The 12,123-nt window shown below is 40.3% G+C and overlaps 1 protein-coding gene across 5 annotated transcripts in view; it reads left to right on the top strand.

Moving 5' to 3' along the window:
- The window catches only part of FBXO16 (F-box protein 16), a 59,919-nt gene that overhangs the window by 4,233 nt on the left and 43,563 nt on the right, over window positions 1-12,123 (top strand). For all 5 annotated transcript variants that reach the window (XM_055345899.1, XM_055345898.1, XM_055345902.1 and 2 more), the window contains exon 2: window positions 3,770-3,905. In XM_055345899.1, the coding sequence (XP_055201874.1) occupies window positions 3,807-3,905 (99 nt within the window). In that variant the 5' untranslated portion in view covers window positions 3,770-3,806. The remainder of the gene's footprint in view (window positions 1-3,769; window positions 3,906-12,123) is intronic.

Raw genomic sequence — 12,123 nt, 5'->3', positions numbered from 1 at the left:
CTTGACGGGATGAGCACTGGGTGTTATTCTGTATGTTGGTAAATTGAACACCAATAAAAATTAATTTATAAAAAAAAAAAATATTTCCCTTAGTAGAATGGTGGTTTCCAGGGACTAGGGGATGTAGGGAGACATTGATTAAAGGGTACAAACTTTCAGTTATAAGATGAATAAGTTCTGGAGATCTAATGTCTAGCATGGTGACTGTAATTAATAATATGTTTTATACTTAAAAACTAATAAGAGAGAGGAGTGCCTGGGTGGCTCAGGCAGTTAAGCATCTGCCTTCAGCTCAGGGCATGATCCTAGGATCAAACTGCACATTGGGCTCTCTGCTCAGCGGGGAGTCTGCTTCCCCCTCTCATTTTGCTATTCCCCCTGCTTGTGCCCTCTCACTCTCTGTCAAATAAATAAATAAATAAAATCTTAAAAAAAAAAAAAAAGAAAACTAAGAGTAGCTCTCATGTGTTCAACATACAAAAATGCTAACTATGAAAGGTGATGGATCTGTTAAATACCTTGATTGTAATAATTTCACAATGATTACATTGATACATATATCAAATTGATACATATATCAAAACATCAAGTTGTACACCTTAAATATATACATTTTTTGTAAAAAAAAAAAAAAAAAGGGCAGCCCCGGTGGCACAGCGGTTTAGCGCCGCCTGCAGCCCAGAGCTTGATCCTGGAGACCCTGGATCGAGTCCCACGTCAGGCTCTCTGTATGATGCCTGCTTCTCCCTCTGCCTGTGTCTCTGCCTCTCTCTCTTTCTCTACGAATAAATAAATAAAATCTTTAAAAAAAAAAAAACTTTCTTCCAGTAGACTGCATGCTCTATTAAAGCAAAGACTCTTATATTTGTACCCCTAACACAGGACTAGTAGGTCCTTAGTAAAGTCAAATAATGGTGACAGTGTGGGTCTGAAAATGAGATTGGAGGTTTGTAACCCCTGAAACTTCACCAGAGGACCCATTCTTGCTGTTGAATGTGGAACTAGAACCATACTTTGGGGGTTAAGGCCAAAGACCCTCTTTTTTCCTTTTCATTTAAAGGAAAATTAAAGATCAGCATTCAGGGACAGCCATTAAAGTGGAAAGAGGTCACACAAAAAAACAGGAGCAAGCTTTCTATGTGGAAGGAGAGGAAGACAGCTTGCTTTGTCTTGGTGACAAAAAGTGGGGACAGTTATTTCTTGTGTATGTTATATAAAAATGTCTGTCTTTGTAATAATCCTGAGTGTTTGTGCTGTGAACATGTGTGTACATGCAGGTATGTACACTGCGCATCTTCTGGAATGGGAAGAGGAGGAAAAAACCCACAAAAGAATAATGACGAAGGCAAGGGCAGGACAGCCCCATTTGAATGCTTCAGCAGAACTGTATTACCAAGAGAGCTGTTTCTCCTGGCCAGCCCCATCTCCTGAAAACCAAGTTGATTGAAGAAAGGCTAATTCAAATAATTTCTAGCTTTTAGGAACCAGGAAAAGGAAAACAGCCAGTGCAGGACCTTAGGGAAGCTCAAGAGAAGCTATTTTGTCTTCATTCAGAAATTGTGCCTAGCTTGTTTCCTACACAAACTGAAAAGTTCTCAGCTTACAGCAGGAGTTTTTCACCTGGGCTAAGCAAAATTTTGTGTTAACGTGCATTTTTCTAGGGAAAGGATTTATAGCTTTCATCATGTTCTCCAAGAGCTTTATGACCCTCAAAAAAAAAAAAGATTAAAAACAACAACTGGTTTAAAGAGAAAAAAGGTCAAACATAAGTAAGAACAATACAAAACAAAAAGAAATAGGTGATTTTTTAACTGAGCAGATCTAGGCTCAAAGACCATGTTTTGTATCTTTAACTTGCCCACTCGCACGTACTTTTATAGCTGCCAATTAACAAAACTGTAATGAAATAATTTCTTATACCTTTTGCAGGTTGGCTCACATGTGACTCAGATAATTAACTGTTAGAGGTTGGGGAAAATGTGAGTGCTGATGTGAGTCTTCTTTATACCAGTGGAGTGGTGGCAGGAGGCAACTGCCAAGAAGGAATTGTGTAATGATGCCCCTGTAGTTTTCAAACATTGGCTTTATCTTCTGCTATAACTCAAACCCAAGAGAGAATATTACCTGTCAAGTGAGAGCCTCAAAGAGTTCAGATTTAGCTTTCGGGGAAATCCCATATCAGCCAAAAAGTAATGTGTGTGTGTGTGTGTGTGTGTGTGTGTGTGTGTGTGTGTGTTTAATTGTCTAGTCTTTTCTTCTGTAGAGTAGTCTTTGGAGCCCATAGAACAGGCAGGCAAGGTTGAATGTCTCAGTGGTTGAACGTCTGTCTTTGGCTTAGGTTGTGATCCCCAGGTTCTGGGACTGAGTCTTGCATGGGGCTCACCACAAGGATCCTGCTTCTCCCTCTGCCTATGTCTCTGCCTCTCTCTCTCTCTGTCTCTCATGAATGAATAAATAAAATCTTAAAAAAAAGAAAGAACAGGCAGGCAAGCCCTGGCTCTCTTGGTCACGACCACTGCCTTCTGATAGAAACCCACCTTCAGAGAGGAAGGAAGGCAGAAGAAAGCAGATACTCTGAAGATATATATTGAAACTATCATCAACCCGTTTTAAATGTTTTCCACTTTAAATATTTTGTTATGGCTCTCTAATAGGTTTTGAGGCACCCTGTAAATGACAGAAAGTTCTAGGAAAGGTTACAGGGAAGTTACTAGTTATTGAGACCATCCATTTGTCAGGCATTCTGCTGGACCCATTTTCTCCAGTCTTTGAAACAGTGGTTGGAGGTAGATGCAAATAGATTAAATGCTCAGATAGACTGAATAATTTGCCAAACATTATACAGCTAGTAGGTTTTAGAGCCAAGATCAAACCTGTATAAAGTTAAAAGTTTTATAACTTTTAATGTTAGCAAATATAGTGTTTGCAATGTAAATAAATAAGCAGAAAGAGGAAATTTATTGCAAGGATGTCAGGTAGCTCACAAAATGAGTAAGAAGGGACAAGGGGCTTCTGAGGGGTAAGGCAGCAGGAGCAATTTGACAGAACATCAGCGCTACTGTGAACAACAACCTCAGCCGTCCAGTAAAGAAGAGCCAGTGTCAGTCCAACTGGCCTAGCTTGGTCTCATAATCATGTCTTGGCTGAGGAAGAGGAGGCCACCTTGATTAACCAAATGAGTAGATTTTAAGCACTGAGGGCAAAGTAATTCTTCATGAGAATTAAAGTGTTTTAATTAAATGAATGTAGACCTATAGTGGGCATTTAAAAAACAGCACATTTCCCCTAGTAAAACCAAATCTATCCATCTCTAAAGGCTTAGCTTTGTCCATTACACCATTCTACTTCTTAAATATGGAGATCAGAAAGAGGGGAGGAAGAAGGACACAAGGGACTGGGATAGAGTGCTTTCAGTCACACTATGATTTTATAAATTAAAATACTTCTTTCTGGCCAGTACAGTATATTCTAGGTAGGAGTGATTTAAACAGATCTGATATGATTTCTAATTCCACAACCTACTGTCTGTATAAACTTAGGCAAGGTATATAACTTCAATGAGCTTCATTTTTTCCATATATAAAATGAGCTAAAACCTACCAACTCTTCAAATTGTTATGAGCTTTTAGCATGGATATAAAGTGCCTGACCTATAAAATGCTCCCATAAATGTTCTTCCCCCCAATTCTCTCTGTCAACATGCTAAAAGATGGTGTGGTGTTAGTGCTTTCAATATTCTGAAGATTACATGATTCATTTCTTCTGATAGGTATGATTTTTCTTATGGAAGGATATTCAGTTATTTTATGATGGCATTTGCACCTCCAAAATGCATAGATGGTCCCAAAATGCAGACAAAGATGAGTACCTGGACACCCCTAAACCATCAGCTTTTGAATGATCGGGTAAGTGACTGGAGCCATTTTATCTATTGCATCCATGCCTTAAAGAAAAAAAAGTATTAAAATGTTATTTATCAAAATATGAACAAGAATTGTTTAGGATTGTGTGATTGATTAAAAAGCAAATGGAGGGATGCCTGGGTGGCTCAGTGGTTGAGCATCTGTCTTCGGCTCAGGCCATGGTCCCAGAGTCCCAGGATAAAGTCCCACATCGGGCTCCCCTTGAGGAACCTGTTTCTCCCTCCGTCTGTGTCTCTGCCTTTCCCAGTGTCCCTCATGAAAAAATAAATAAAATCTTCGGGGAAAAAAGAAGCAAATGGAGAATTAAAAAAAAAAAAAAAAAAAAAAAAAAAAAAACTTAGTTGAGCCCTTGCTATGTGGGCAAGGCTGGCAGTAGACAGGATCCCTGCCCATGATGAAAATGTGTTAGATTTGTTCTTTCCTCATCCATATCTACTGTCACTGCTCTTCTCTCTTTCATCCCAAATGCTTTTCTCTTCCATCACTGATTCTCTGCTGGAACCATCAGGAATGAGAGAGGAAAGGGTTGTCTGTGAGGAGTTCTCAAAAAAGATTTTCTTGCTAGAGTTTCGGTTACTGGATAATGCTGCACATTTAACCAAATAAAATGAATAAATCTCAATTGATACTAACATTACTCAGCTACTCCTAAGAAGTTTATTTCCTACCTGCATTCCGGGAAATCACTAATAGAATGCACCAAAGGACCGCAGAGATGCGAAGCTGAGTATCATGCTGGTGTGTGAGACTGGCCAACCTCTGGGGATTTCTATTCCTACTTCACTTAAGGGCAGAATTTACCAACAGGTCAGTGAGCTCCTATAGTCAATACCTATTACAAGGACCACACCTAGTTGTCAGTAAAATACAATCAACATCAATAAAACTGACTTGATTATCTTGCTCCTATACTCCAGTTCCTCCTTCTGGTAAAAGGCATCACTTTACACCAAGTCACTCAAGCCAGAAATTATCCTTCTCCATGCCAGCTCTGGATGGGTTTTCCCCAATTTACATGCTAATAACTTAGTCTGTTACTTATGGCATAGAAGACACTACTCTTTCACAGGAAAACACAAGATTCTTGGGTCAGAGACAAAAATCTCTGTTACAGTGCAGCAAGCAGCAGGAGCACCACATTTGCATTGGTTCTTCTTGTCTGCCTTTTCTCACAAGAGTGCTCCAGAAGGCCCAAAAAAATACTACACACACCATGGGTTTACATCACAACTAAGAAACAGTGAGCCCAGGGAATCCACTGCTTTTATACTAAGCAGTAAGCAAGCCTGCCCTTGGCCCCAAAGAGAGATAGTATCTCATTACTCAAGGTTGTCTTACTCCAAATGTACCTTGGAAAAAATGGTCCCAAGGAAAGAACAATGAAGACCTTGCACCCTTAGTATTCCAAGATATTTAGGAGTATAAGAGGGAGACCCAAAGAGGTGTGTCTACCAGTACCCCCTCACTCCTCACTTCCACATCCAATTCATTTTTTTAAAGATTTTATTTATTTGACAGAGAGAGAGCAAGAGAGTACAAGTAGGGGGAGTGGCAGAGGGAGAAGTAGCTTCCTTGCTGAGTAGGGATGTGGGGTTCGATCCCAGGACTCCAAGATCATGACCTGAGCAAATGCAGATACTTAACCAATTGAGCCACCCGGGTGTCCCCATCTAATTCATTTTCAAGTTCTAGAAGTCTTCCTTTTCATCTGGGCCCCTTTCCTGCATTCATTTACATATGCCTCCAGCTTCACATCGTTGGTTCATATACTCTCATAACCCTCTGCCTGATGCACTGCTGTAACCCCCAACTGGTTTCATTGCCTCAATTCCTACCAATCCATCTTCTAGTCTGGCCCCAGAATGATTTTTCTAAAATATCAAAATAAAAAAAACTAACATAAATAAAATTTAAAAATAAAATACCAAGTGAATCCTACAGTGTGAAACTGATAACAGACCCTGCTCCACAGAGTAAATTCCAAATCACTACACCTAGCAATGAGGATCTTTTGTAAGTTGACCTCAGCTAACCTCTCAGTTCTAAGCCCTGCCACTGCTTCCTTCTGTCCTATGCTCAGGCCAATTAAGTGGCTTCCAGATGAGCCATGGTCTCTCACACCTCCACTCTTTTGCTCCCCTTGCTGCCTCCCCTACTAGCCAACTCAAATGTCATTTTCTTGGGAGAACCTCCTCCTGCTTGCTTCTCTTTGCTCTCATCACTGTTTACCAACTTTCCCACTCGACTGTAATGTGTTAAGAGCTGTGATTCTATCTTTTCTCTCTGCATTTTCCATGCCTGACATAGTTCCAAAAGATGGAGTCAGAATTTAGCCATCCTCCCTGGGACCTCCTTCACTGTCTCTCTCCTTCTAGTCTCTAAATCCCTCCTTCCTTAGTCTGAATTTGAGCCTTGGCCTTGAAAGTGAATAGATATGCTAACCACCCTGGCAAAGCAAGAGCATCCGTCCTGACCTCTCCTGTTCAGCACTTTTCTGTTTCTACTCTCTGATATGAAACATTAGCAATTTTGAGGAGAGAGATATTAGTGTAGCCCTCGTAATAGTGAGAAATAAAAGGGAGAGAGACTGAAAAGGAAAAAGATAAAAGAAATGAGAAAAGAAGAATGATACATAGACTAAGAGGAGGGACCAGGAGAAACAAAAGGCAAGGCGGAGAATGAGAGACAGAAATTCAGCCTTCATCTGGCCATGAGCGCAAACGCTGCAAGTTTATTGAGAAAGTCTTTTTTCATTCAGCTCAACAACTGTTTATTGAGCACCTGTTTGTTAATGTTCTTGGCACTCACAACAGTTTATCTAACAGCTTCTCTGCTTTCCCCTACCAAAAAGCTTCAGTGTTTGGTTTTGAAATCTGTTTTCTCATAGAATTGTGAAGGTTTTACACATATGTGAAAAAGTGACTTGAATCAAAATACATATTTGTTGGGTGCCTTGATTTTCAGAAATTATCTTTGAAAAATTAGAAGTCTTGGTCGATTTAGCAGCTGCGGAGAAAAAAAAGTATCTTAATTGCCTGATTGCCCATTGCAGGTTGGCTTACTAGAGACTCAGACTTTGAGATTAGTGTGTAGAGCATTGATTGTGGAGGGCTTTCTGGATCAGCACCAGGGAAAGGAAGGGAAAAAAGGGGAGATGGATGAGGGGAGAAGGAGGGAGGAAGAGAGAGAAAGCCATAGGTCTGAGGCCTGGCCCTGTAGCCACCTGCCTATATACTTCTACATTGGGGGATCTGGCTGGCTTAGTTGGTGTAGCATCTGACTCTTGATCTCAGGGTTGTGAGTTTGAGCCCCACACTGGGTGTAGAGATTATTTAAATAAATAAGTAAATAATAAAAAAATAGACTTCTATGCTGACTATTCAGTAGATGTTAGCTATCCCATAGAAGGGCCTAACCTGGAACAAAGCAGAGCTCTCAAGCTCATGGCTGACAGTCAACATCACTCCCAACAGGTGGGTGAGTAAATCCTGGGCAATAGATCACAGCAAGCATTACATTATCTCATCTTGGTTTTTTAATAGTTTTTGTCTCAAAATGATAATTTCTTGAGATAATGTTTATTTTGTTCTTTAGACCTCTCTATTTTTAAAAAAGATTTATTTGTTATGGGGTAGGCAGAGAGAGAGGGAATCTTAACTAGGCTCCCTGCTGAGTGAGGAGCCTGACCTGGGGCATGATCCCACAACCCTGAGATCACGACTTGAGCTGAAATCAAGAATCAGATGTTTAACATTTAAATATCTGCATACACACACACACACACACATACATATAAATGTGTAGATGTACATAGACACACATAAAATTTGTATATGGGTAGACCAAATTATTTTTTTTAAGTAATCTCTATACCCAATGTGAGGCTCAAACTCACAACCCCCAGATCAAGTGTCACATGCTCTACTGACTGAACCAGTCAGGTGCCCCAGTGCCAAACTATTAATCATGGTTTTCCCCAAAGAGTTAGATGGCATTGGGGGAGGTGGTCCTGTAAGAAGAAAGCTTTCATTTTTTACTTTACATAGTGCAATAAAATTTCTAAAACTCCAAATTTTAAAACAATCTAAAAATGATACAAATAAGAGTAAGGAGAGAACAATAATTCTGGGAATTGAAAACTCTGGTTCCAGAACACTGATAATTTCCTACATGACTTGAATAAGTCACTTCCTTTCTCTGGGCTTTACCATCCTCCTTTATAAAATGAGTTATGTTGGATCAGATTATCTTGGAGGTTACTTCCAGATCTAACATTCTGTGTAAAATATATTAAAAATAGATGCCAAGGATGCAGCTGGCCAGAAGGTGTCTATGCATAAATAATGTCAAGGGTTTTTCTATACTTGTAAAACAGGGCATTTAAATGTCACCAATGATTGGTGTAATTTTGAGGTCCTGTTTTCTGTTCTCATTTCAATTGTGTCTTTGTTCGATTCTGTAGTAAAATGTAAACTATGCAACTATTTTAGATTTAAAAAGGGTCACAGTATTTTAAGTTTTTACTTAAGTTCTAGTTAGTTAACATAGAGGGTAATATTAGTTTCAGGTGTACAATGTAGTGATTCAACACTTCCATACAACATTTGATGCTTCACCAGGTACAGGAATTTAACTTTGCAGCAGGCCTTTAGCACAGAGATTGAATTCAAATTCAGATGCCTTAAAAGATACTATGATCAGCATAGCCAAATGTGACAGATTTCAAAATAACTTGGGCATTATGAATTTTGAGAGAAGAGTGTTTTTAAAGTATGCATTTCTTTGCCATCTAGTGTTTTATTTTTTTTTAAGATTTTATTTATTTATTCATGAGAGACATAGAGAGAGAGAGGCAGAGACATAGGCAAAGGGAAAAGCAGGCTCCATGTAGGAAGCCCAGTGTGGGACTCAATCCCAGGACTCCAGGATCATGCCCTGACCCAAAGGCAGAGGCTCAACCACTGAGCCACCTAGGTGGCCCATCATCTAGTGTTTTAATTGAAAGTAGCCAACATTTCTTTTTCAAGATGTAGTACAGTTACATGTTAAAAGGTGTTCTGAGAAAAAGCACCTAGTTACCATCCATCACTCATAATTTAGGAGCCCCTAAATGTTTCACTCCTACACTGTAATGATGTCGCATGGTGAAATATGTAACTGCAGTGTCAACAGACTAAAATAACAACCGTAGGATTTGACTTAACAGCAGGCTCTGAATAAACTGTGATATAAACAAACTGCAGGGCTCTGGGAGGAAAGATGATCCATTTTAATATTTCTATTTTGAATCAATACTTTGTTTTTCAGCTCTTTAAGAGGACAAACCTCATTGCAAGTCTTTGGAATGAAAACTAACTCTAAACCAGAGAAGGGATCCCTGGGTGGCGCAGCGGTTTGGCGCCTGCCTTTGGCCCAGGGCGCAATCCTGGAGACCTGGGATCGAGTCCCACGTCGGGCTCCCAGTGCATGGAGCCTGCTTCTCCCTCTGCCTGTGTCTCTGCCTCTCTCTCTCTCTCTCTGTGACTATCATAAATAAATAAAAAATTTAAAAAAAATAAAATAAACCAGAGAATATAAGACTGAACACCTGACAAATAGTGTGTCCCAAATTCTATTTCTTGCAAGGGTCGAGTCAGAGCCAGAACTGAGCTTGTCTAGTGGTATTCCTCTTCCCGGTTTCCATTTGGATCTAGATGCCTTTGTAAGAAGTGGATTTGCTTAGACCTGCTTAGACTTGGTCATTGGCCCTCTAAAGACTATTGTTTTAGGGATGCCTGGGTGGCTTAGTTGGTTAAACATCTGACTCTTGGTTTTGGCTCAGATCATTGTCTCAGGGATATGAGAGCGAGCTCCACGTCAAGCTCTGCACTGGGCATGGAGCCTGTTTAAGATTCTCTCTCTCCCTCTCCCCGACTCTGTCCTCTAAAAAAAAAAAAAAAGACTACTGTGTTAGCCTAAGTAACACTCCCCACCTCCCACTCCATTCCTTTCCTGCTACCTTCTTTTTTTTTTTTTTAAGATTTTATTTATTTATTTGTGAGAGACACAAAGAAAGAGGCAGAGACATAGGTAGAGGGAGAAGCAGGCTCCCTGCAGGGAGCTGGATGCAGGACTCAATCCCAGGACCCCAGGATCATGACCTGAGCCAAAGGTGCCCCTTCCTGCTACCTTCTTGCTGACTATCTTCTCTCCCCTTCAAGTCAGTGCCCCTTTGTTTCCAATGCCCCATATTGTCACTGGGCACTATGATGGTCACCTTATTTGCCTTTTGAAAAGAGGTTGTGGTAACATTTTCTTCTTCCCAGCAGTTCAAATGTAGGGCTGGAAGTCAGAATAGGGAAGACCACAGTTATAGTGAGGAACCCGGTAGGGTTGAGCTGAACAGACAGCCAACTGAACCAGTGATTTTTAAAATTTAGGGCAGCCCGGATGGCTCATCGGTTTAGCACTGCCTTCAGCCCAGGGTGTGATCCTGGAGACCCGGGATCAAGTCCCACGTTGGACTTCCTGCTTGGAGCTGGCTTCTTCCTCTGCCTGTGTCTCTGCCTCTCTCTCTCTCTCTCTCTCTCTCTCTCTCTTCCCCTCTCTGTGTCTCTTGTGAATAAATAAAATCTTTAAAAAAGTAAAATAAAATTTATAAATGTAAGCCTTTGAGCCTCTGCTTGTCCTCTCTAAAATAAGGAAATTGAAAAGATCTCAGGAATTCCTTTTAGCTCTAAAATTCTATGACTTTTGAAGCTTTTTTTGTTGTTGTTCAATCAGCAGGTGTTTATTGAGGGCCTGCCTTGCAACCTGGACAGATTATGGAGAAAGTGGTTGTAATCCGCATGGGAAAATAAAATGACTAGAAACAACTAAAGAGTCATGGTAAACCCTGTAAAGCCCAAGTGGAATGCAGGCTATAAATGGAATATGAGTTGGGAGGAGCTAGATCCCTGGGTATCAGAGAAGTGCTGGTGCTGTTGACTGGAGTCAGGCAACAGATGATTGATAGGCTTTGGTTAGAGGGCAAGAGTTGAGGAAATATTTGAATCCAGATTTTAAAATCTTCTGTGTTCTATAGGTTATCTTCTGTTTTCATTCAGAAATCCCAATTTTATCTGTTGCCATTATTTGAGGGTCCTAATAGCCCAGGGGAGGACTAATAGGGGGAAAGGGAGAAGGGCATTCTTCTTCTCTAAAGTCTATCAAGTGTCTACCTGTGATATATGAGATTCTCTGGCCGGGAGCAAAAATGCCATTTCATGGCCTTAGATGGTTGTTGAAGCAATTATTTCAATTCCCATTTTGTATGCCTTTTTAAATAGCTTTTTTAAAAAAGATTTTATTTATTTATTCATGAGAGACAGAGAGAGAGAGGCAGAGACATAGGCAGAGAGAGAAGCAGGCTCCATGCAGGAGGCCTGATGCGGGACTTGATCTCAGGACTTCAGGATCACACCCTGGACTGAAGGCAGGTGCTCAGCCACTGAGCCACCCAGACATCCCTTGTATGCCCTTTGAAACTAGAGTTTGAGAGTCTAAAAAAGGAAGGAAAGCATTATCTGTTAGAAGCATAAAACCAGCTCCTCATCCTCCTCCACAAAAAAGAGAAGAAATGGGCCTAAGCAACTCTCCAAGTGGGAACATTCTTACAGCACTAGAGCACTTAGGCAGTGCTAAAAGGAAGGGAAAAAACATCAATCCCAATTGTGAAAGCTGACAGAGGGGGTGAATGAGGGCACGAGAGAGACAGTCACATCTGTTCCTGACTCTCTCTTGCTTCCTCTCCTCATAACTCCCTCCTCTGCCAAACATTCTCACATCAGTCTCCTTTCCTCATTCATTCAAACACACATATGACTGATGCTCAGAATAACACCTCTGCACTAATACATAAATCTAGTCACATTGTGCCAATACATTCATAAGGATATTCCTTATCACAGCCACATTCATTTAATCTAGCAAACATGAGTACCTGTAATATGCCTTATATTGTACAGTGAAGATGTAAAAATGAATAAGACATGGTTTCTGTTCTAACCTGTATATAATAACAAACCTATACAGATAAACACTGAGTTGTATTTCCAGAGGTACACATATATAAATTTCTAATCCTACAAACATATCAGTGATGCACCTATGATATAAATACACATCGAAATATAAAAACAGAGCTGCTCATTCATAAATTTCACAGGTTCTCAGAGTATTG

Source organism: Nyctereutes procyonoides, unplaced genomic scaffold (assembly GCF_905146905.1).
Source record: "Nyctereutes procyonoides isolate TBG_1078 unplaced genomic scaffold, NYPRO_anot_genome, whole genome shotgun sequence".
NCBI lineage: Eukaryota > Metazoa > Chordata > Mammalia > Carnivora > Canidae > Nyctereutes > Nyctereutes procyonoides.
Note: the sequence above shows the minus strand (reverse complement) of the source record. Positions and strands in the feature narration are given on the sequence as shown.